This window comes from Periplaneta americana, chromosome 16 (genome assembly GCF_040183065.1).
Source record: "Periplaneta americana isolate PAMFEO1 chromosome 16, P.americana_PAMFEO1_priV1, whole genome shotgun sequence".
Classification (NCBI taxonomy): Eukaryota; Metazoa; Arthropoda; class Insecta; order Blattodea; family Blattidae; genus Periplaneta; species Periplaneta americana.
This window is the reverse complement of record NC_091132.1, coordinates 100,808,389-100,835,680: the sequence shown is the minus strand read 5'-3', so window position 1 is coordinate 100,835,680 and position 27,292 is coordinate 100,808,389. Positions and strand designations below refer to the sequence as shown.

The 27,292-nt window shown below is 35.9% G+C and overlaps 1 protein-coding gene across 1 annotated transcript in view; it reads right to left on the bottom strand.

Annotated features, from left to right (window-relative positions):
* Nucleotides 1–23,565, bottom strand: part of sns (sticks and stones) — a 116,246-nt gene extending 92,681 nt beyond the window's left edge. The window contains exons 1-2 of the mRNA XM_069812584.1: nucleotides 23,245–23,565; nucleotides 6,642–6,821 (exon numbers count right to left, since the gene is read on the bottom strand). Of these exons, the coding sequence (XP_069668685.1) occupies nucleotides 6,642–6,821; nucleotides 23,245–23,311 (247 nt within the window). The 5' untranslated portion in view covers nucleotides 23,312–23,565. The remainder of the gene's footprint in view (nucleotides 1–6,641; nucleotides 6,822–23,244) is intronic.
* Nucleotides 23,566–27,292: the final 3,727 nt, after the last annotated feature.

Below are 27,292 nucleotides of genomic sequence, written 5' to 3'. Positions count from 1 at the left end.
TGCAAAATATAAATTATATTAGCTTTATAAGTAAATATGTATTTACATATAAATCCTTTCCCTGCTAATAAACCATGCATAAGCAATGGACGTATAAACAATATGTAACTATACAATGGGAATTGCTTTGCAGTAGTTATATATACGAAACCCCTTGTTTAAGCGTTGTATATAGAGAAAAAATGGCCGCCCCTCTAACAGCTGTTCGTATCTGAGAGGATAAAGAGAGGTTCGTATCGACTGTAATTTTATGATGATGGATGCCTTGTAACCACAGAAGAACACACCAAAGAGCACAGAATAAGTAGAATATTACTGCTGTAGTTTGTACTCTTTGACCAAAATACAGTGTGGTAATCGATCAGAGCCAGTTGTACTATCGATTCCTAACACGGCACACTAGAGCGCTCTACCGGATGCAATATAGAATCTCAGATATTCTATTACCTTTCGTAACGAAGTAATGACGAAACTATGATGTAGCTGTGTAATAGTTACACTGTTATACACGACGTATGTAGTGATTATTAGTAAGGAATTTACACACAACTTATAAACGAGCTACTCATTGTATAAGTATAAGAGAGTTAAACGTCTATACAGAGAGTTTTTATTAGTAAGACCGCAAGTGTAGGATTAATAGGTTATTTGACAAGGCCGATTATACTTTTATATGCTATGTTCAAACTACTATGTTCTATGTTAAATGAAAAGTTTCTAACAAGAATGTTTTCTTCCTTCTCCATGAATTCTCTGTCAGGACCATCTCCCCACGGATTCCTATTTTAATGCTATTAGAGTAGCAGCAGCAGTAGTAGTAGTAATAGTAGTAGTAATAATAGTAGTAGTACTAGTAGTAGTAGTAGTAGTAGTAGTAGTAGTAGTAGTAGTAGTAGTAGTAGTAGTAGAAGTGATGAAGTGGCAAACAGATGTAAATATATCTCGTTATGATTTTTCAATTCGTGGTGGTTATGATGATGATGATGATGATGATGATGACGACGACGCTAATGATGATGATAATAGTGGTGGTGGTGGTAGTGACTGTGGTGGTGGTGGTAGTGACTGTGGTGGTGGTGAAAAATGTAAAAATGTAACGTATTAGTGAGTCCGTGGCCAAAACTAGAAATTAATATTTCAGTTTCACTCCGCTAATTGGCGCTACTTATTTAGATAATTTTTGTTATAAATAATAAAAGTTAATTATCAAAATATATTAGGACTAATGTAGCTCCATATTAGTTACATAAAGACATCGTTTGTCTTTATTGCGTGAGAATTCATTAGGGCGGAAGAATAAATTTAACAGCAACGACAAACTAAAGCCAATCAATAATGCAACGATGAAACTAAAAGAACGAGAAAGGAAATACTACGATGCACTGAAGCAACATTACATTTTGAAAAGTCTCTTTTGCATAGTTACAAATGATATCTCTGTTATTGATGTGGGAGTTCTGTAAGTATAACTGCCCCAGAATACGGAGTATGAGACCGTTACATTCTGCCCCTAAGGAATAACAAAATAAATTTGCAAAAGGTATGTTTGCAAGACTGCCCACAAATTCCCCAGTCTAATATGCATATTTTCCTCTTTCAATATCACCTAACTAAATCTATAATTCTCAGTGCTGGATTATTTCCCTGCAGATAGCCCACATGATATGGCACCATGACTGTGATCATCAGGAACACGAATGTTTATGTGCATACAGTTATATGTGAATGAAATACACCATGCTTAATTACTTAATCCCTCTTTGTAATTTATTTTATCATGAAGTGAGTAGAACAAATATTTTCAATATTTTGACAAATATTCAGATATCTACTCGTAATTTAGTCAGCTAGCGACACTTCACCAAGAGACAGGGGATAAGGAGCCGAGGCTGAGCTCGTCGGGCGTGAGTTCCTAACCCGTTTAGATAGATTATATCAGTTTTTACCGTGAAAAATTTATGCCCGAGGGTCAATTGGAAATATATGTTACTGAAATTCCAACATATGACTGAAGTCACTTGCTTAGTACTGGCACTGAGCTACCAGACCATACCTCAGTCCTAATTGGATGATCGTTCACCTCTGTCGATGCATGTGGAAGTGAGATCAGCAGTTGACTTTTATCCTTCATGGATTGCCACACTGTTGTCGAATGGAGGATGGCATGTTTGGCACTCACTTTTCCATACGTAACTCCAGTATTTTTAATGTCTGTGCGAGAACCAGGAAGCGTTCGCCGTCAACTATCCCAAATGACCTCATATTCCATGCACAGATGGACACACATTTCTCAGTTATCAACTCCTGCGACGGTATGGGTACACATTTCCCATGGTCACTTCAAGTTTTGTGATTTGCAACGCATGGATGACGGGACATATATGAGATAACAGTCACACTCATTGGATGAGCACATAGTTTCCCGCATACCGGACAACATATAAAATGAAATTATTTTCTACTGTTTTCGAACACAGATTTAAAACTGTCCCAGTGGTACAATTTAAATTTCCATCCGACTTTGTTCTTTTAAACTCTCTAGCAGCGATTTTCTCCTCGAGTACTTTTTCTCTAGAGAGACTATTTTAGCATGTAGACTTTCACGGCTGGTGTTTGTGATGAAGGTTTTCCAGGTTGATATGCCGTGGTAGACTGGTAGACCACGGCATCTAAGCCCGGAAAACCTTCGTCACAGAAACTGTATTTTCTTTGCGATGCACCATTATTTGGACTCATCTTGAAAAACAGAAATCAAAAACTAAAACGTTTGAAAAAGTAGCTGATCATTGATCGAACCGTACACACAAGCACAAACCCGCACAAACTCAACAAGTAACTGATAGAAGAGGAACCCTGAGCTCGATGCTTTGATACCAACCCACCACAAAAAACCGCTTCACAAGCAGCCCGGCCCGCGCGGTGACGTCACGTGCGAGACTGTGAAGCCCAGTGCGGTCCAGTGCGGAAGCAGCCCATGGGCTGGGCCGTTGTGCAGGTCTCTGTGCCACAGCCAGCCCCATAAACTCAAATTAGGCATGGGGAAGGAATTAGAAATGATGAAGTATTATTCCAGACATTTTAGCAGCGGGTACAGTATTCTAGCGACTAGACTAGAAGGTAAGTGTTTGCTAACTAAAGCGGGGGATAACGCCGGCCTCCTTATCTACCTTCTTTATAAGAAACCTAGTGGATCGCGTTCGTACCTCCTCCTATCCCTAGGCTGAAGTCAGATATGATTGGGTTGAGGTTGGCACGAACTACCGCGTACAGGTTTCTTGGAAGTTAAGCGGTAAGTGCGTCAATAGTTGTCAAATTTAGCTCATTACGAGGCGACTCGGCGGAGATGAATCGTCTGGTTTGAATAACTTAAAAGTTTGCGGATGTGGGTACACCGCAGCGTGCCCATATGCTGGTGCGGCAAAAGTTATGAAAAGCGAATGAGGGCATCATCACATTAAGTCCGATTTCAATTTCATCAGGAGTTAAGACAACCAAGCCACCGGCGTAGATCAGTCGGCTAAGGCGTTTTGCCTGCCAATCCGTAGTAGAACTCGGATACGAGTTCGATTTCCGCTTGGGCTGATTACCTGATTATTTTTTTTCAGAGATTTTCCCCAACCGTAAGGCAAATGTCAGGTAATCTATAGCAAATTTTCGACCTCATCTCGCCAAATATCATCTCACTATCACCAATTCCAACTACGTTAAATAACCTCGTAGTTGATACTGCGTCGTTAAATAACCAAGTAAAAAACAAAGAAGACCACCAGAGTCAGATGGAGTGGCACTATCAGTCTGTTGGCGTTACAAAGAATAGAGTGGTTGTAATCTCGAAGGTAAGTTGAGAGTCCATTATGTTCTATAAGTAGCCTATTTAATTGATTGCATCCACGAAATTTGTTGGCCGAAAAGCGTGGGCGATGATGTATAACTTCGAACCTTGCTCTTATTGAAAAGAGTTTGGCCTGGCATTTCTTTACATTGATCTTGAGCCTCCAGTTACGGAACCAAGGCTGAAAGCGATCTACAATAGGCTGTAATCTAGGGACGTTAACCTGTAAATTCTGCCCATAGCCAAGAGGGCAGTTTCATCTTCATACATATAGAGCCTAATTACTTTTTCTTCCGTGCATTTAGCAAAAGAGAATGTTACTGATATATACATTAAACAGTAGGGTTCCAATGACATCCTTGAGGAACTCCTGCTCGAGTTTGACGAGGAGTTGAGAAACATGCGTCTATCGGGTCTTGAACATGCGTCCTCGGAGATGTCCCGAAATGAAATGTGCCATTCCATGTGGAACTCCCATATCAATAAGTAACTTACTCATGAGTTTCTCATGCCAAAACTTGTCGATACCTTGCTGCAGTTATGACACGCTTTGTACTCAGTCCTCTGTCTTGCGAAGATTTTAAAATCTAAAGTATAGTAGAACGGCCAGGATGAAATCCAAACTGTTTGTTCCTTATCTGAGGCAACACTCTAAGAAAACTGAGGGGGCTAAACGGCCCATAGTTGCTTGGATTCGTCTTTCCGGACTTCGGAAAGAGGACTATGTGGATCCCGCCAGAGGAAGAAATAGTGACTGGAAGTCAAAATGTTACCTTCGCTATGCGCTTTACAGATGAACGGGATACCTTTGAATTACACTTATTTTTTATTTCTTTTTTTTACTGATTTAAGTAGCCTATAATTTGAACTATTACAATTTTTTAACTCTGAGATTACTGTTGTTCTATTCGTACGTCACTCCTTAAATTACTCAAATATCTGAAATTATGTCAATTTAAACTGTTAAATCCTTGAGTATTATATTAGGAGAATGTGCAATTAATTCTATATGACACAGTAACATAGAGCGTAGTTTACTTTATATAGAAAATAAAGGTAAGCATTTTAACTTTTTCATAATTATTAGTTTAAAAATCGCATTATTGGAAAAGAAAGACAAAGACAATGGATAATAAACACAAGAAAAATATAGCTGAAAACAAAGCAATTTTGCCACGGTACCTAGACTCTGCTCATTCGGTTCTCAAAATTATTAAACATTATATCCTCATTGTTTTTTAAGCATTATTTTATTCTACATATATGTATTGCCATTTATCTGTATTTTGCACTTATGTGTATTTTTGTACAGGGACATCATTTTATTTTTACTTCAATTTTTATTGTACCTGAGTTTTTGAATGTACTTCACTCTCACCCTTTCTACTAACGAAGTTCAACCGTCCTCCACACAGATCCAAGACCGCATATACAGTCATAGTAGCCTTACGGTCATAGTAAACAGTACGTTCCAAAAATATGTTTGCGTTTTCCAGTGACGAAAGAGCTTTCAATATTGCATCATTTTCCATTTGCCTACGTTGCATCCCAGTTTCCCCCACCTGCTTCTATTCGCCTCTCTGTAAATACTAGTGGCTGGGCTGTCTTAGCTCTTTTCTGCGAACATTAATTTCTGTTAGGAATTGGACGTCTACGTAATATTATACCCATACAATTGTTTAAAATAACTTAAATAAAAGGGCCTCGTTAAGTAATTAACTGTCACGTGATTTCCTCCCTTTCTGCGAAGCTGCGACGTAACCACTTGGACGGACAGTAGATAGCATGTCTGAGTAATTTTATCTTTTCGGATCGGGCAGAAGTGAAGATTGAATTTACAGTACGTAAGGTCTCTTTTATAGAGTAGGTACAGAATTATTTCAACATGAGTTATTGATACGAAGTACGAACCTGGTAATTGGAATTACGTACAATAGCCTATAGTGCGATAATATGCACATTAGAACTGAAACCTGTAACGAAATGAACGGCCACCATTTTAAAAAAATGTGTTTAAATATCCATATTATGATTAGGCCTATTTTTCAATTTAACTTCATTCTCTATAGTGTACTCTAATGTGCTGCAGACAGTATAATATATACTGATAATGAATACGTCCGCATGGACAGCTCAGTTCGTGAGTAAAAACACTCATTGTTAATACTATACTGTATTTTGATTAAACAAAAACCTAATGAAAATGATCAAACTCAAAATCGCAATATTTCCTAGTTTACGTAAATGGATGAAGTACTTTTCTTCCCTCCTATACCTAGTAAAGTGATTTGTTTGTATTTTACGCAATATCATCGAACTCCAGTCGTGGAAGGGGGTAGTAAACGGTGTTTCCGGTTCTTAATCGTTGATCCAAAGGTGTAGCCAAGTTAATATTAGAAATGTTAGTAAAAATAAAATAATGTCCCTGTATATACTTACACAGCGTAAATAATTTTGAATTACATAAAGCATAAATATGGCTTATATATGTATATACAGTATACAAGTTAAATAAATAGTTGAGAGACAAGAAAGGGAGAATGGGTAAACTTTCTACGCATTGAAACGTAAAATTTAATGGGGATTCGAAATATGTAAATTTTTATATAGGGTGCCATTTAAAAAATAGCTTACTGTTACACCCTGTATGTCTGAATAACTGTTTTCGAATACTGGCATAATAGTGTATGATTTATCTCCGACAGTTTTTGTATAAAACTTTTTTTTTGTAAAATAAAAATTTAAGAAGTTATTAACAATTGTTCACTCTGTATATAAAATATCGGTACGTTTATGCGAACACACTTACATATAACACTAAGCCTCGCGTTGGCTCGGATTGCCTTGTTGAACCTCGCTGGACCGACTTGACACTGGTATTCTGCATCATCATCTAGAGATGCATTCACAATCCTCAGGTTATACACTCCATTACGACTATCTCCAACTACTGAATAGCGTGGAAATCCAGGGATGACCGCACTGAAACCTGTAAATAAAAGTTAAGAAATTAAGTATGATGCACTGTACACATGATGCATATTAAAGTAAATTTTATGGGTATGAAAATATGTTTCTGGACAGAGATAGATAGATCACAAAATAATATAAATGGGCTCAATGTTTTCGAGGCCATTTTGATAGAAAAAATCAACAATGAAAGTAACAGGAATGTTTAGGCTAATACACAACGCAATTATTTAGAGGCACATTTCCTCAAAATCAAATGCACTATTAGCAATAGATTCCGCATCTTCAGTACCTAGCCGTCAAGCCAGGATGAAGAAGAGTACCGGTAGTTACTTTTCTTCAAAGCCTTACTGGATCGCAAGACTAAAGGATGACACGTCAGTTACACGCCATCGGAATAAGAATAGATTCCTAAACATATTTTTTTAAGTCTTAAATACTGAGTACGACCAAACAGAAAGTGGTTTTTGCAGGTTTTCTTGTAGTACTAATGGTTTTTTGCTTAATCAAGAAAAGACTATCAACATAACTTTTACCCTAAATCATGTAATAAAAAAGGACAATATACAAAACTATACCAAATTTCTAGGATTTTTTATAGATTCCAGTTTAACATGGGAAAAACATATTTAATATATATGCACAAAATTATCAAGAGTTATATATTTATTAAAGAAATTAGTGACTTGTGTTTCTCAAAATTATTTAGGATGTGCCTACTTTTCGTTCTTTCAGTCGATAATTAGGTATGCCTTAATTTTCTGGAGAAATGGTAGCAAAATTGGGAGTGTCTTGATTTTTCAAAGGAAAGCCATTAGAATTCTATGCCAATCAAACTATCTTGAACATTGTCGACCTCTTTTTAAATAATCACAGATATTAACTGTCATAAATTATATATATATATATATATATATATATATATATATATATATATACGACCTAGTCCTTTACACTCGACAAAATATAGACAATTACTCATTAATAGCCAATATACACGATCATGAAATTAGAAATAGTGAACAAATTAATATTCCATACTGTAGATTACACAAAACTAGTACAAATTTTTCTGTCATGGGGATGAAATTATATAATAAGCTTCCCAGTCAATATTATAAGTTACCAACCAATAGTTTCAAAGCTAGATTTTATAATTGGCTTTTAATTAATCCTTTCTACTCTGTAGATGAGCTTCTTAACATAAATTCATACGAAATTGTTTTTTAATAAATAAAGTTATTTAGATTAGTTACAATTATTACATAAGAGTGAAGTGTTTTCATTAAGTTTAGAGTTTCAAAATGTTTTGTGTTTTCATTCTAATTACTGTTTTCAATTATATGTGTATTTCAAATTTTTGTTTTTTTTTTGTTGTTTTTTTTTTTTGTGACGAAGCCTATCACTGTATGTGTAATGGCTTAATAAATTGAATTGAATTGAATTACTCCCGTTGACCAAATCATCTCCTTCAACGTCGTCACCACCACGACAACACCATCATCCGCCAGTTGTATTGACATTAAGCCTAATGTATACACGAAACCAACTATTAATACAGACCAGTGATTTCTATTACATAAGGCGAAATGTAATACTTCACTGACATAAGCGACAAAATTTTCACAATCAATCTTAAGATTTTCGGTATGTTAAAGTTACAATTATTACACTCAATAAGTTTAAGTGCTTTAGTAAAATAATAGTTACATTTAAATTCTTCAGTTTATTTATAACTACCAATATCTATAGACATCATTAGTTAATTCTAAAACATCGAATTAAAAATTGAAATCGCGGTTCCTAAATTGTGGATTTTTTTTCTCTCTGTGAGGCCGGGAGAGGAACATCTCTGTGCACCGCGACCTGAGGTCTATTGTGCGCCCCTGGGATGAGTTGCAAGCCCATCGACCGCACCCACCGACCGAACCGACCTAACTGCCAACACCCAAACGACCAATCACACCATCCCTCTAAGTCCGTGTACCATTCCCCCCAACAGATCCCCACATTCCCCACTCAAACGGTCTGAGGTGTACTCCCCTCCCCCGAAGCCTCAACGGTCTGAGGTGTAGGCCATCTCTCCCGTCGGGAGGGGAGTGGGTTCCGCTGCTGGTTCACCAACTACCACGCTTTGACATATCCATGGAGGCCGGTCGAGAGCGCTAGCAGTTTCGGAGGGCCGCCGGAGGCGCGATCTGAAAACCAAGGAAGATTATCGGAATAATGAGGAAAGGATGTTGAGGGGGGAAGGAAGTGGCGAGAATGAGTGGGGTTCCATACGCCTGATAAAGTTACTTGATACTCATCCATAGGGGTGAGGGAAAAACCCGGAAAAAACCTCACTCCGCTGGTTTCGGGAGCGAACACGTTACCACGAGACCACAGCGGTGGAATATTGTGGATGTTTATTCCACATATTAATTTTAATTACTTTAATATAACAGAGCTTGGACAGTTAAAACTTTATGGGCCGAATTTTAAATAGGCTATTAGGTATATTATTTTGTTAAATTACTACTCATTCACTCACAAAATTACCCACTTACCCTAACCCTGTCCGCCCACTGACTTATTATCTCACTCTTCACTTACACACTCACCCACTCACCCCGCCTGTCGCCCGCCAACTGACTGACATACTCAAACACTCACATTCACATCCACTCTCATCCGCCAATTGACTCACTCATTCACTCACTCACTGCTTCACAGCGTTAGAAGAGACTTGAGATTATTAATCGTCCCAAAAATTAGGTATTAGCCTATTCTACTTACTTTAATTTTTGTAAATATTTATTTTTCCATATTGATGTTATTATAAACTGAAATATAACTTAGGTAATACCGACACATATTGCAATGTGCATTTTCACTACTGCTAGTTAGTTCATCCTGTGTGAAAAGGACTCAAACCTCTTACATGATTATGAATAGATATCTCCTGTTGCTACGATAGTGATATCATTTTTATTGTAACACTATGCGGCTAAAAATATGAGAAAAGTATCTTTAGCCTATCGATTAACACACATGCAGTAAGTCACATGACTGCTTTCTAGGACTGGGACGTTTGTGTAATAAATATTTGTCACCCACACTTAAATAGACCTGAAACACCTTATTTTTGTTACACAATGCCAGCTACACGTGCCACCGGTTTTCATGCTAAACAACTCGTTTCACAATGTTTAGTTTTAAGGTGAGATGTGTGCAGCGTGATACTGATTTTAGATTTAGTGGTAAGATTTTGTTGAGGCTTTTGTTACTTCACTTATTTCGGATTTTGCTTTATCATCAAGAGCAAATCAGAAAGTGCTCACCAAAGTATGCGCAGTTGAAAAAAAAATGAAAGAGCTGGTGTATCTACTTAAGGAATGCAATGTTCAAAAGCCGTCTGTCGTGCCTTGAGTAAGCAATTCAAAATAAATTTCTTGGTGAATTATTTTCAGATTTCTTTTTTTTCATTCAACGACGAATTATAGGCATGTACTCGAAAGAAAAAAGGCCGGGTAGTTCAATTGGTAAAAGATGGACTTTTTTTTTTATTTACAATGTCCTTCGCCCCGATGTACTTCGAAGAAACGTGTTAGTACTCATTATTTTATATTTTTCTCCTTTTGTTAGGTTATTATTGAATCTTTCGTACACTACTTTTAACACTTGAATATAAATAATTGATTAAGTGGCGGCCTTACTCGTGTTAATTATGTAAGCATATGTGGCTTACAGCTGTTTCGGTGTTACTTGACACCATCCTCAGAGCCTACTAGATCTCGGCGCTATCTCAACTTCGCTGCCTGTTGTGTGGGTGCGTTCGTGTGATGAAGAGTTGTGTCAAATATTGTGTGTGTTCTGAAATTGATCTCTGTGTTGAGAATTTGATTAGGGTGTGTTTTAGTGTGTCTGTATATTTCATATTGTTCTAGTGTGTTGAGTTTTTGGTTTTTGGGTTGTATGTGTAGGATTTCTATGTCTGTATTTATGTTATTGTATGTGTGGTTAGCATTAGTTATGTGTTCGGCATATGTAGATGTATTGTGTCCTCTGGTTATTGTTTTAATGTGTTCTTTGTATCGAGTTTGGAATGATCTGCCTGTCTGTCCAATGTAGAAACTGTCGCAACTATTGCATGTGAGTTTGTATACGCCTGTGTGGTTGTATTTATTTGTTTGTGTTGTTTGTGTGAACACAAGAAATACATCACACTAACATACGAAAACAAAAACACACACAAGATCGCAGCCTCATTCAGAAAACAGAAATACAACATAGCATACAGAACAGAAAACATACTACAAAGACATCTCAACACACAAACAACTCAAACAAATACAACCATACAAGCGTATACAAACTAATGGTTGCGACAGTTTCTACATTGGACAGACAGGCAGATCATTCCAAACTCGATACAAAGAACACATTAAAACAATAACCAGAGGACACAATACATCTACATGTGCCGAACACATAACTAATGCTAACCACACATACAATAACAAAAATACAGACATGGAAATCCTACACATACAACCCAAAAACCAAGAACTCAACACACTAGAACAATATGAAATATACAGACACACTAAAACACACCCTAATCAAATTCTCAAGACACAGATCAATTTCAGAACACACACACTATTTGACACAACTGTTCATCACACGAACGCACCCACACAATAGGCAGCGAAGTTGAGATAGCGCCGAGATCTAGGGCTCTGAGGATGTTGTGAAGTAACACCGAAACAGCTGTAAGCCACACATGCTTACATAATTAACACGAGTAAGTCGCCATTTAATCAATTATTATTATTATTATTATTATTATTATTATTATTATTATTATTATTATTATTGGACTATTTATGTTACCACAATGGCAATATCAAAGCTACTTCTGCGGTAGAGATGCATTCACCCTATCCTGAGTCTCCCTTCTTTGAAATCCTTCCTACGCACTCTCTCACGCTCTCTCCCGCACATAGTGTATGTGCGTTTTCATTCAAATAAGAGATTCTGACTTTAATGTTTACTACAGTTTATAGAGAAAACACTATTAGAGAAGTAAAAAGAATGACGAGGGAAGTGACAGGCAAACATCACACTGGATAAAGACTGTCATGTACATAAGTACGACATATGAATGAAAACAGCTATGCCATGCAAGTACCGGACCATAATTAAACAAGACATGGCATTGTAGTGTTAATAACAGGACAGTCAATATGCGGATGCAACCTTGACCCATCTCAGAGCTAATCATATGGGCATCAATTGTGATGTCCCAACACAATTAACAACCCCATCATGATAATGTAGGATCTGCTCAAAGAAAGCCATGTGAGAAATGGGTTGCAACAACTGAATTACAAGTTGGATTATCTAAACTATGGGAATGCCAGCAAATGATCCCTTTGTGGTTACATCATCACTAATGTCATTAACCTCCTTCTAACAGAAACAAAGAGATATGTTCAACGTAACAAGGATTCAATTTATTATCGAAGTACAGACATGTGGCAGAAAATGTGTAAATCACACTTTCCAGAGAGAAATCTCATTACTATTTTCATCCTGTGTATCAACATCATCTGACAAATTTAACCCCGTTTATGTATCGTCAGAATAATATTCCTGCTTCTGCTCGCGTATTTTTATTCGCTTCATCGCAGATAACATAATCATTTGTTTGTTTAGTTCCTTTCAATTTGCGTTTTGTTTAAGTTATTACTAGAGCCCGGATTTTATGTAGGCCCTAATATGATAACAAGAAATATATAGCTAAAAATCGAAAAATATGTAGATAAATATATCACAAATAAAAAAATACGTAACTTAAAATCCGGGCTTTACTTGTTGATGAAAAATTACAGGTGAACATATGATCCAATATAATTTCATTATTATTTGTAGACGCAATTAATAATGAAATATTTTTAAATATTTTCTGGGATCATTGATTGTCTCGTCAACAGTAACCCATACGTAGGAATCGCCAAGTTAAGCTCTAATCGTTTCCATTGTGTCATTGTAGCTAATCGTTTCCATTGTGTCAGCGCAGTAGGAGTTCAAATAATTCTTCCGAAGTGTTGATTCATCCGAAATATTTAAGTTGCAGTATTTGCTTAGGAATGCTTAAAACTTTGGAACTCAAAGTTTATATCACGATATGTTTGCATCAACCATTGCCATGCACAAATCTTTATCAATTTCACTGGTAGAAGACGAAGAAGATTCCAGCACCACATGTGTAAGAAAAACTTGTTTTTTTTTTTCGACAAAGCACGTTTTTATTTGTGACGTGAAGTTCAGTTTTTAAATGAGTTTGTCACACACTTTGCACAGCAAAATTTTGCCGTCACTAGTAAAGGCATCGTAAGTTGAAATACAATCTTTTAACTTGGATGCGACTGGCGCCATAGCAGTAGACTAGCTAGCTGTATCACCTGATGTCAGAATAAGCTTCTCAAGAAAACTGAAAGAACTACAGTTTTCTATAAGAGCAACTGATTGGAGATGTTTGTCCAAAAGGTCATATCCTCAGGGTAATTTTTACTCTTTCCTTCATCGCGGTAGCAGTACAATGATCCACCCTTCGCACTTGTGTTTGTTCCTACTTTACCGTTACTTCTTAAGGGATACACAAAATATTAGCATGGCAAAGGGATGTCTATTTTTTGACAGAATACATTATTATTTTCAATTATTAAATTCTTTTTATGCATTAGAGACGAAGAGACAAGCTTTATAAACAATTTTCAAACGTATAAGCTATGAGTTAATTCAAAGAAAATTTGGTGAAAAAATGTATGTTCTTTCAAAATATGAAATATCCTTCAAAATATGTAAAATACGTAATATATGCCAAAATATTTATTATCCACTAAAATATATAAAAATCTGTAACTTAAAACTTCGGAATAATGATCCCTTTGATGTGATTTGCCCACATTTTAGCTTTTCTTACAGCTACTTACTAGGAACAGAACATTTAATTACATAAAATCCGGGCTCTATTTCTTACTGCTACCTTAATGTCCTTCTTACTTAAACCATCATCTAGCTGATCGTCTTTAAGTGCCATTACTCTTACATTTCATATGCCTAAAAAATGTTTTATTCTTTTTACAACTCTTATTCGTTTCTTACGAATACTAATAAAGGAAATGTATTTATTTGTTACATAATGATCCTTCAAACTCAAACAGCAACTACCGTACTTCTAGTTAAGGCTGATTGAACAAATAATACTTTCATATTTCCTTTATAAATTCGATCTCTTCCATTGCATTTCGCTTAACGTCAGTAGTTTCATATGCATATGGGTATCCTTCGTGTAGCTGATCCAAAACATTTTTAAAAACTTTAATTCTTGTTATGTTAATTTAAACTTTAAACTTGCTAGGGTATTATGTAGAGGATGAAATTAATTAGCTTAATTATAAACCTTACGTCATGGAAATATTCTTGCCCTTTATCAGAACGGCTTTCAATAGAATATGATTTAATGAAAATATCACTTTAGAAATTTACATATAAATTACTAACAGTAACAGCTTCTCTCTGTAACTACACAAGAATAATCAAAATCCAAGCTGTCAATTTCACTCCCACTGTTTAACAGTAATTTATATGATACATGATATTATGAATCCTGGACTCACTCTCAGCTTTCGTTTCCACTGCTCGCTAAGCTATGCGTTTAGATATTTCGCTGTCATGAACGAAGGCGTATTTTGACTGATGGACAGGCATTGCGATGCTATCAGTAAAGATCTTACAGACAGCAAGTGCTGTAAGCTCACTACTGCTTTCATCAACTGATTCATACACACGGACGGTAAGATGAAATTAACTACATAGAAGTTTGACAGAGAACGCTGCATTCAAATACACGATTCTGACAAAAACATAAAGAGAAAAGACGTTTTCGGATGAACAAAATTAATAGGAAAAAAGAGAACAATTTAGAGAATTTCATCATCTCTTTCGCAATTTTCGAAATTAATCTAATGATAGGATTTCAGAGTCGGGCTTTAATTTAAGCAGTACTATTCAGCTGTCTCTAAGAAGCCCCAAAATATTTATATAGTATCTTCTGAAAAATAAAAATATGAATTTCGGAAATAGAATAGTCTATACGCATTAAAATGGCACAGTTAAACAGTTTTATAACGCAACCCAGCTTTACTTGCTTGGAACCTATTATTTCATGGTACTTTTTTTCTATAATATTTTCGTCGTATTCCATTACAGTAGAACTCCGGATTAATTGGGGATCGGACCGATCCGGATAAGCAGAAATCTGGATAACTGGGTTTAGCTCAGAATAATATTAAGAAAAGCGATGTCTGACAAAGTAAAAATTCAATTTTTATTGACTATTTCGTTTATATGACGTCATTCCATTTTCGACCAATGAAGTGTAATGAAATTTTGAATTCCACCAAACACAGTCACACTTTGCGACAATTTTTGCAGCTTGATTTATCGCTATCAATTTATCGCATGGTCGTTCTTTTGTTTAGTCGTTGTCGCCAACTGTTTCCCCGTAAATTGATGATCATGAATACATTAAGATGCAACTACACGGTTAAACTTCTCTTTCAACTTTAAAGCAATGAATGCAAGATTGATATTTAATATTAATTAATATATTTACGCAGTGAAGACGACGTTCAAAACGGCGCACCATATAGACACAAAATCTTCATGCATCTTAATTGAATGTACATTTTAAACTTGATTCTTTCAATATTCTTCCCAGATTGCACGCATACGCGATTGGAATATTGGACTGTGTAGATGCAGCTTTAGTTCCGTTACACACTACAGCGAGAATGCGTTTGTCGAGCTATAAAAATGATTTCGTGTAGCACTGATTGTAACGGTCGAAGTAAGGCACAGCTGACATTGGTCCTGCTTCCACAGGTAACTTAACCTATAAATTGTAGCCTATAAAATTTGTATTTTGTGAATGAAATGAAACAATTAATAGAAAGTCAGATGTTCAAAGTTATGTAACATCATCGCATATCAAACCCAAAGACCTTGCATAGTAATAAGGTCTTTGATCAAAATGCCTTCCGTATGGCGTAATAAAATTCGTGAATTAATTAGGCCTATCTATTCAGAAATGGCTTCACTGTGTAGCAACATGTCTCGGTGTGAATACATAAGCATTGGTATATAGCTGTCCTCACTGTTACTGTTAATTAAATTATGATTTCAGCAGATAATGAAAATGTATTTATGTTATAATGGGCTAATAAGAGAAAAGTGCAGTACATGTAATTAACACTGTTAAACCTGTATTACGCTTTTCGCAATTGGCATTACTGAATAATAACATGGAATTTCTTTATTGCAGTAATCGATATTCATCTACGAGTATTTCAACTTCACAATGTCTAAATAGGTTAAATATTCGTTAATACACAATTATTAACATTTTGTGATCGAATTTTAGGGATATATTATTTACATTTTTATTTTATTCACGAAATAGTCCTAATAAATGTCACTCGAGGTCTGAGATTTCCCAGATAAATCCACTCGCTTCGTTCGTGGATTTATCGGCAAATCTCAGGCCTCTCGTGACATTAATACAGATAAAAACTAACTAAGCGAACATAAGTACGTGTGTACTGTACTATTAAAATTGCACGTTAAATTAAATAAAAACTAAACATTGAGATACAGTATTGTGTACAAATTTATTTTAGTACAATACATAATTCTGTATAGTACCGGTACTCTATTTTGCTTGGAGCATCTCGAATAGCGTACGTTGCTTTGAAGAAGTCACTCGTTTCCGTGCCGTAAGTTACCGCAGGCGCTTGACGGCAAGCAGCTGTATAGCGCCGCACAATTTATGTATTTTCCCCCAAATCGATCCGTATAATTGGGGATCCGGATGATTGGGGTCCGGATAATTGGAGTTCTGCTGCATGATAAATTTTGGAACAAGAGACCCATAATGGACAACGAAATTTTACAGCCTCGGTAACTTGTCCAGACCCACTGTAAGGACTATTGAAGGGAACGGGTTTATATGAACTAAAAATGTATGAAATATATATATTACTTCTTTGGTCAAAATATGGAATTAAATATGGACTTAAAATGATAAAAATGACTATCTACGTTCAATATTAGTACAGTTTAACCAAACTAAACAAAGAATATAATGAACGTAACTTATCTTTCATTGTACTATTTTGTTATGAGAACTTCAAAAAGCTCAATTTTTATTATCTGTTACCATAACAATGGGTTACAAACATTATTTTCTTTCAAGTACTGAAAAGTGAATCTTCTTCCTTTTCTCTGAGGACAGATTTATACTGACTGAAACCGCATTCAAAATCAGAAGAAGTAATCGGTGCATATTTCAATTTCACAATGCCTGCTGGGGATAAGTCGAATTTACCTTTACTGTTGAATCACCACTCATCACAACAACAACAACCTTTCGTAGTTATTCATATCTGGAGTTTTTTGAAAGTATAGTGATCACCAGGGAAAGGATTTATATGTAAATACATATTTACTTATAAAGCTAATATAATTTATATTTTGCATTATCTTTATGTTTCACAATGTGTAGGGTTGAAAAATCCTACTTTTATTTTCCATATTTTTCCATATTTTAGAGTTTAGTACATATTTTCGTTAATTTCCATATATTTTCCATATTTCATATAAAACAGTCCATATTATATTAGGTTTAACAATAAAACAAAACAAAATTCCATTAACTTTTAAAAATACATTTCAACAATAGAGATTTAAACACATGTTCAGTAATCCCTTTAACATCAGAGTTATTTGAAAATTAGCAGTCCTATCAACAATGGGAAAGTAAGTTACAAAACTGTATTAATTTAATTTAAAATTTTTAACAGACTTCAGTTGTGCAGCTCAACAGTTAAATGCCAGTCAGAGTACACATAGGTTCAGTTTTGTAAATCATACTATAAAGACGGTAAATATGCCAAAAGTACGTCATTCAGTCAATTTAAAATCAAAACTAACAAGTTACATTTCAGAATTTAAAGAAGATGGTTTATCAACTGACAATAAAATATTATTTTGTAATTTGTGTCAGTGTGCAGTATCATCTACACAAAAGTTCCTGGTGCAACAACACATTACAACTAGTAAACATCAGGCCAACAAACAACTAAATTCCAAGCAGAGACAATTGTTTTTAATACAACCAACAACATCGAATGTAAGATCTGAGTTTAACATCGACCTGTGCCGTTCTCTCATCTCTGCTGATATTCCTCTCTACAAACTAAAGAATAAGGTCTTCAGGGAATTCCTTGAAAAATATACTCAACATACAATCCCGGATGAGTCAACACTTAGGAAGACGTATGCTCCATCCATCTACGATGAGACAATACAGAAGATAAGAGATGAAATTAAAGATAGTTCAATTTGGGTTTCCATTGATGAGACTCCCGACAAAGAAGGTAGACTTGTTGGTAATGTAGTTATCGGTTTGTTAAGTGAACAATATTCTGAACGAATTCTTTTACATTGTGATGTTCTAGAAAAGTGCAATAACAAAACTATAGTTAAACTGTTCAACGAAGCTATGGGTATCCTGTGGCCAAAGGGTATTATGTACGATAATGTGTTATTCTTTATTAGCGATGCTGCCCCTTATATGGTCAAAGCTGGACAAGCATTATCTGTTGTATATCCTAAATTGACTCATTTTACTTGTGTGGCGCATGCATTTCATCGTGTGGCAGAAGTGGTCAGAGACAATTTCCCTAAAGTAGATTTGTTGATTTCATCAGTGAAAAAAGTATTTCTCAAAGCTCCCTGTAGAGTTAACGTGTTGAAAGAAATGTACCCTGAAATTCCATTGCCACCAAAGCCAATTTTAACTAGATGGGGTACATGGCTAGAAGCAGTTGAATATTATGCCGAACATATAGACTCTATTAACAATGTTCTCCTTGCATTGGACTCTGAAGATGCAGTCTCAATTGATACTGCGAAAACAGTTACCTGTGACATAAGTGTGAAGAATGACTTAGCTCACATTCAGCATACATTTTCATGCATCATAAAAACGCTCAAAAGTCTCCAAAATAGGCACCTTTCACTATCTGAAAGTTTTGAAATTATAAATAGTACTGTGGAACAACTGAATCGTGGTAGAGGTAAAGTTGCAGATGCAGTAAGAGCTAAGGTGGACACTGTACTTTCAAAAAACCCTGGATATGAAGAACTACAAAAGGTTGTTGCTGTGATGAGTGGTGAATCAACAGTGAAGATTAACTTGGACTTATCCCCAGCAGACATTGTGAAATTGAATTATGTACCAGTTACTTCTTGTGACGTCGAACGCTCTTTTAGTCAGTATAAATCTATCCTCAGAGACAATAGAAGAAGATTCACTTTTCAGCACTTGAAAGAAATGTTTGTAACCTATTGTTATGGTAACAGACAATAAAAATTGTGTTTTGTTGAAACTACATTGGAAGATAAGGTACGTCCATTATATTTTTTGTTTAGTTTGATTAAAATGTACCAATATTTAACGTACATAGTCATTTTTTTATAATTTTAAGTCCATATTTAATTCCATATTTTGGTAAAAATCCATATTTAATTCCATATTTTGGTAAAAATAACTACATATATATTTACATATTTCATATATTTTTAGTCCATATAAATCCGTTCCCTGGTGATCACCTTAGCTTTTATTGCACATGGAACTTCACCTGTACCACGATTCAGTTGTTCCAAAGTACTATTTACAATTTCGAAGCTTACAGAAAGTGAAAGATGCCTGTTCTGGATACTTTTGAGCGCTTTTATGATGCTGAAAATGTATGCTGAATGTCAGTTAAGTCATTCTTCACACTTGTGTCACAGGCAACTGTTTTCTCGGTATCAGTTGAGACTGTATCTTCAGCGTCCAGTCGAGAAATAACAGAAATTGCAACTGACTTCTACAGAAAATTATATAGAACCACGATTCCTAATTCATCCAGCAAGTTATCAACATTCATCTCATCCCTGGAAAACGACAAATCCCCAGTCCCCCCAATACTAAAAAGCGAAGTCGAAACAGCTGTGACCAGACTAAAAACCAAAAAATCATCAGGAGAAGAAGGAATTCTCAAGGAATACCGTACCTAAAACTCGCGTCAAACGAGCTAGCAACCTACTTAACGAACGTCTTCAAAAAAAATACTGAACACCGAAGAAAATATACCAGGACAATGAAAAAAAATCACACAATAATCCTGATCCACAAGAAAGATCCTAGAGAAGACATGAACAAATACCGACCCATTAGTTTAATGTCCACAATCTACAAACGTTTCTCAACAATCATCTTGCACAGAATAACCCTAACTGTGGAAGAAAATCAACCAGTTGAGCAAGCAGGTTTTCATTCTCGTTACTCCAAAACTCTGATCGAAAAAGCAGAAGAATTTATCCTCAACCTGCACCTAACCGTCATCGACCACTCAAAGGCATTTGACTCAGTTGAACATATATCCATCATGACAGCACTGAAACGGTGGTGTAGAAACGAAATACATAAGAATATTAACAAAGATCTACCCAACAGCACAGCAAAAATCAGACTAGACAAGGAAGAAAAAGAATTCAGACTTGAAAGAGGAGTCAATAGGGAGATCCTATGTCCCCTAAAATATTCAACAGCCTTCTCCAAAAAGTGTTCAGGAAGAGAAAGCTCAATGACGGAATAACTATTGACGGGAAGAAACTCTCCAATGTACGGTTTGCAAGCGACATTGTACTCCTAGCCACGTCAGCGGAGCTACAGAACCTCAGCACGGAAGTAGGATTGCAACTAAACCCATAGAAAACAAAAAATCACGACTAACGACTTCAAAATACCAATCACAATAGGAAGCAGACAACTAGACTACGTGACTGAATACATCTACCTCGGCCAACTAATGTTCTTTCACAATAGACGACAGAACGAGATTCAAAGAAGAATCGAAACGCATGGAAGAAATATTGGAGCCTCAGTTTCATTCTGACAGACAACACTTACACTTTAAAATTAAGAAGCGGAATCATGAACAGCTGCAACCTTCCAGATCTCCTAAACGGAGCACAGACATGGTCTCTAACAGAAAGAGAGCGGGACATACTGAGAAAGTGCCAAAGAAAAATGGAGAGGAAGATGCTGAATATCACAATCAGACACAGACTGCGCAACGAAGACATAAGGAGTCAAACACATCTCAAAGACGCAGCAGAAACGGCCGACAAGCTGAAGAAGAAATGGGCAGGATACGTGATGCAACCCAACACGAAACGGTGGACACACATTCTTACACGTGGGTCCCAAGGATTGGCAAACGCAACTTTGGAAGACAAAAGACGAGGTGGGCGGACCAACTCAGATGAAGATTCGGCCATCTATGGTCAAGAATAGCGAAAGACCGACAATAATGGAAGCTCATCACAAAGTGACTTGCAACCCAAGCAGTGATTAGTGAATAGTGGACTCTTCAATGTTAGCCCAGACAGCATCTTAAACATACTATGACATTACAAAAGTGACCATAATTCCTGGAGTGGTTAACCGGGAACTGCTTGACAAGCCACCCTGCCTAGTCAGGAGGCCCTTGCCCTTTACGAGATTTCGTGGATAATTCTTAATGTATGTATGTATGTATGTATGTATGTATGTATGTATGTATGTATGTATGTATGTATGTATGTATGTATGTATGTATGTATGTATGTATGTATGTATGTATGTATGTACGTATGCATTTTTATTTTAGTAGGTTATTTTACGACGCTTTATCAACAGCTTAGGTTATTTAGCGTCTGAATGAGATGAAGGTGATAATGCCGGTGAAATGAGTCCGAGCTCCAGCACCGATAGTTACCCAGCATTTGCTCGTAATAGGTTGAGAGAAAACCCCGGAAAAACCTCAACCAGGTAACTTGCCCCGATCGGTAATCGAACCCGGGCCACCTGGTTTCGCGGCCAGACGTGCTAACCGTTACACCAGAGGTGTGGACTGTATGTATGTATGTATGTATGTATGTTCATTTGTTTTTCTGATTCTATTCTCGCTTCAAGTGGCTGGCGAGAAATAAAGATGTAATTATATTATATCAATTTGTTTTATTAGATTTATTTTTTATTTATTTTTAGATTTTTAAAGATTTTTTTCGGTTTTTATTTTATTATGAATGATACAATATATTTTATGCTCGACCATTCCGAAATGTAGTAATTATACACTTGGTAGCAGACCTTTAATGCATGTCATTAAAGTATACCTACTCATTAAAGGTCAGATCTTTCAGCCAATGACGACTCAGGTTACAACTGTTCAGCCAATGATAGGTCAGCTTTCTACCGTTATAAAACAGCAAGTATCGATTATTCTCGGATATGCAATCGAAAGAGAATTAGCGAAAAGTCACGGAGGCTGGAAATCCAATACTGTCGCAGAAGGTTATGTTCTGTTACTATAATAATTAGCGTTAATTGTAAATAATATTCAAATACATTCAATTTGTCATCTCGTTTTTCAATGTCTAACTTTATTTCAATGTTATCTCTGTAGGTTCTTAAGGCCTAGCAAGGTCAATGTGGACATCTGTTCCTCGGAAAAAATCAATACTTTCGCGTCTGCGCACATCTCACAACATACGGGACATTGCTCCAGGTCAGATACAATAAAATTAATAATATCAAGTTAGAAATATGGTCGAGCATAAAAAGTCGTATGAAACTCGCCTATAATGGTAATTAAGAAGCTCGTATGAAAATTATGAAACTCGCTTGCGCTCGTTTCATAAATATCCATACTCACTTCTTAATTACCTTCATTATAGGCTCGTTGCATAATGTACAATTATTGACTGGGACATTGTTAGTTTAAATTTAGGATTCATTGTGATAACATTTTTATATGATTGAATATCTTGTCATTGTAATTGGGCTTTGCCTGTTATGTTCAATAATAAATAAATAAATAAATAAATAAATAAATAAATAAATAAATAAATAAATAAATAAATAAATAAATAAATAAATAAATAAATAAATAAATACATAAATATTATGATTTTTTATTTTTCCTTTGGTTATTCCATACAGTAATGAATGATTATATGGATGAAAATATGAATATTAGTCGCATTATTTTACTGGTTCTCATGTTTGTAATATCAATAATATTTTTAGTTGTTAGTCCTAATTTAATTGGAATTTTCTAGGCTGGGATGGATAGGCCTCCCATGTACCACAGGATGTGTTGCAACTTACGCGTGCTAGTCGTTCGGTATGTGCCACAGGTTTAGGGTCATCGGATGTGTAGTGGCTATGGAGCATCCGATATGCGCAGATGTACAATAGTCATTACATTGGAAGCAGATGAGAGATGAGTTACCTAGAGCGAAACCATCCTTGGTCCATTGCACCTGCCCCGCTTGGTTGGTCACCTCGCACTCCAACATGGCTTCCCCTCCCTCGTGCACCTTCACGTCCTTGGGCTGGATTCGGAAATACTGCTGCTGTCCGGACACTGAAAGTAAAATAATAAACTTCAATTAGGTGCATATTTATTGTCCGGTCTAAGTTTTCTTTGTGTCCGCAAATGTTTCCAACGAATTAAATTAGTGACAAATTGCTAGAAATCTGGATTTTAAAAAAGTCTAGACTTCTGTTGAACGTTAATATTTTTTTGTGCGAGATCGTGCGTATTTGCTTGGTTTCCGCACAAAACCAATCCGCGGAAAGTCTAAAATTCCACATTCAGTATTCCCAACCTAACACACATAACAATTTCCCTCTTCTTACCGCTTACGTGACATATTGACTTTACTGCTTTAGGCTTTTAACATATTATTTTTAGAATGTTCAATATAGTAATAATTATAAATTGGAAACTTACCACTGCAATTTTACCTAAATTGCACTGTTAATTATTGTTTTTAAATATTTGCAAAAATTAAGTAAACTCTACAACTCCACTAAAGTTACTGTATTCGTGATGCAAGTAACATTAAGGAAGCCGTGAAAAAATCAACGAGATTCCAGACTCATCATAGACTGGGGGAAAAAAAGACAGACATATCACGGCCTGCTGGAGTATAGTAAACACAGAAAACATTTTAAAGCAACAATGTTGAAGACAGATATTTTTGTTTTGCAAATTTACCGTCAATGAACAGAAACCAAGATGGAGATTTCATTGCAACTAATTAGAAATTCCTCTTTCAGGTATGTAATAAACGATCTTCGCACAAAATAATGTACGATACTAGAGCGGTATGTTTTCTTTCAATTCTCGGAAATTAAAAAAGCTCAACTACGTTTCGCTTATTCAAACTTTTCCTCGAACATGAAAACTTCAACATACCGCTCTTGTAACGCATATTACAATATTTATACTTCGTCAACGTATATAAGAATTAATTACACTGTAATTCATGCAACAAAACTCAATTTCCTAAATTTTAGGAAGTAATACGTCTCTCCATGCTTTGAAATCACCAGAACTAGAAAAATAAACAAGATTTAAATAATTTTCCAAATTTCAATGTGTTTTATTTTATTATTTTTTCTAAGATTTATTTTAGGTCGCGTAACTGCTGGGTCTATTTTATTTTTGTTGTTGCTGTTACAATTAAATAATTTATTTTTTTATAAGTTTATCAGTGTCATTAGGTATAACATTTCACTTCTCGATTATCTACAGACAATGTGAAATATTTCTTGATGTATGTAGCAGGAAAAATAGGCCTAATGTGTGAGAATATTTAATCCTATCATGTATTTCACTCTAAATAATAAAGTACTATAGGCCAGATTTCGTATTTATTATATTCATTGAAGGCATCTGAATAAGTTTTGCACCGTGCCTTACGACCTATTGGATGAGCACTCATTTTCTTCCATTCAGAATGGTAGTTGTCTGGTAACCTCTCCATCAGGCATTAACTTCACTGTAAGAAAGAACGGAATGAAATTTAAAGCTTTATAAAACCCATGTTAAATTCAGTTTTATAACAAATCAAATCTTTATTAACGTAACTGGTTGTGTCGATGACTTTCGTGTAATATTTTCCAGTAAAATTTATTTCCATGAAGAGATTGACCTTATATACATGAAGCTGTGCAAATTAACATGATGCTCTAATGCGAACTATAAGTTTCTTCAGCACTTGGTCCACATTTAGCATTTAATTTTGTACAATTCACATGAAAATTAGAGTACGCATCTGTAGTTTGAATTGAATCCTATTAAAACAATAAATTCTCTTAAACTATGAAATTATAAACATAAATTTCCGTAATTACTAATTATCTTCTTTCAAAAAGGCCTCTCTTATTTTTGTGACATTTAAATTTGTTTTTTGTCATACTCCTTCCTGTACATCTGCTCAGTTCCACGTTTCTTTTGACATCTTACACACAAGCACATGGATTATCTGATTAAGCTAATTTTCTTATACAATTCAAGCTATCAGGTATAACTCCCTGTAAAGTTGATTTGAATAATTTCGAGGGAAAAATTGTTCCGGGGCCGGGTATCGAACCCGGGACCGTTGGTTAAACGTACCAACGCTCTACCAACTGAGCTACCCGGAAACTCTACCAGACACCGATCCAATTTTTTCCTCTATGTCCACAAAGTGGGCTGACAACCGTCAAGCAACCAACATTGAGTGCACACTAACTCTGTGTGACTTAAATTATTGTGGTTTTCTGTTGACGTACAGTGACGTGTATTATGCAAATCAAGCTTTCCAGGTATAACTCCCTGTAAAGTTAATTTGAATAATTTCGAGGGAAAAATTGTTCCGGGGCCGGGTATCGAACCCGGACCTTTGGTTAAACGTACCAACGCTCTACCAACTGAGCTACCCGGGAACACTATCCGACACCGATCCAATTTTCTTATATTTTTAATTCTTAACGAATACATTATTCAGTAATCTTTATACGAAAAAAAAAAACAAGTCATTGTCAAGGAGGGAAATCGAATATGGAAAGGAGTACGACAAAGATCCTCTCTATCACATACCCTGTTTATAGTGTAGAAGTATGCTACTGACCAGTATGAGATGGAGGTAAATGCAAACAAGACGAAGACCCTGCTTATCGAAAGAAAAATAAAGAAGATAAAGATGCGAATACCAAATGAGGCAGTGGAACAAGTGGACAGCTTCAAGTACAGGGTGATCCGTTTGGGTATGGATAAAATAAAAACACCGTAAAACATTTACTACTGAACTTTATTTGTTGAAACTTTGTGCATACAACAATGAAAGATTCCTCAGAGCTCAACATCATCTCCATTGCGCACCCTGCACAACTCATACCGGTAATGCTATTCAGCCCATGTCCGTTGTAACATAAGAGGGGTGATTTGTTGAAAATGTTGAGTAAATTTTACTCTCAGATCATCAATGTTCCTGGGTTTCTGTGAATAGGCAATGTCTTTAACAAAACCCTACACGAAGAAGTCAGGACGGGTTAGATCTGGGGAGTTTGGGGACCAAGCCAAGCTGCTTCTCATACTGGGTTTCGCCTGCGACCTCTTGCTTGTTTTTTAAACACAGAACCTGTATCTACAAATGTTCGATACCAGAACATTATGGAATCGTATTACGCACACCATACTCACGTCGAAATTCCTTTTGAACTCTTTTAACACACTCAAATTTAGCATACTATAGAACACATTGTGCCAGCTGTTGATTTGTTGTAGCCATTTTAATAATCTACGATTTCCATTTGTCCTTTCAGATTATACATTATTGATTGTCATATATGAAAACTCCCATCTTTTAATTATAATATAACTAGAAAGAAATTTTTCCTACTATCATAATAGCTTTATAATAATAAATTAATATTATACATACCCAAAAGGATCAGACTGCACTTGGCGTGTACTATTAGCAGTAACATGTGCTGCTGCTGCTGCCAGGAAGTCAAAAGGAGAATAGCAATGGCAAAGAAAGCTTTTCATAGAAAAAGGAGCATCTTCTGCGGACCTCTGGAAAAAAACTAAGGAAGAAACTAGTGAAGTGCTTCGTGTGGAGTGTGGCATTGTATGGGACAGGAACATGGACATTACGATGAAGTGAAGAGAAACGAGTGGAAACATTTGGAATGTGGATGTGGAGAAAAGTGGAGCGTGTGAAATGGATTTTTTTTTTAAATTTAGTAAGTTATTTTACGACGCTTTATTAACATCTCAGGTTATTTAGCGTCTGAATGAGATGAACGTGATAATGCCAGTGAAATGAGTCCGGAGTCCAGCACCGAAAGTTACTCAGCATTTGCTCATATTGGGTTGAGGGAAAACCCCGGAAAAAACCTCAACCAGGTAACTTGCCCCGACCGGGAATCGAACCCGGGCCACCTGGTTTCGCGGCCAGACGCGCTAACCGTTACTCCACAGGTGTGAACAGATGACACAGAAT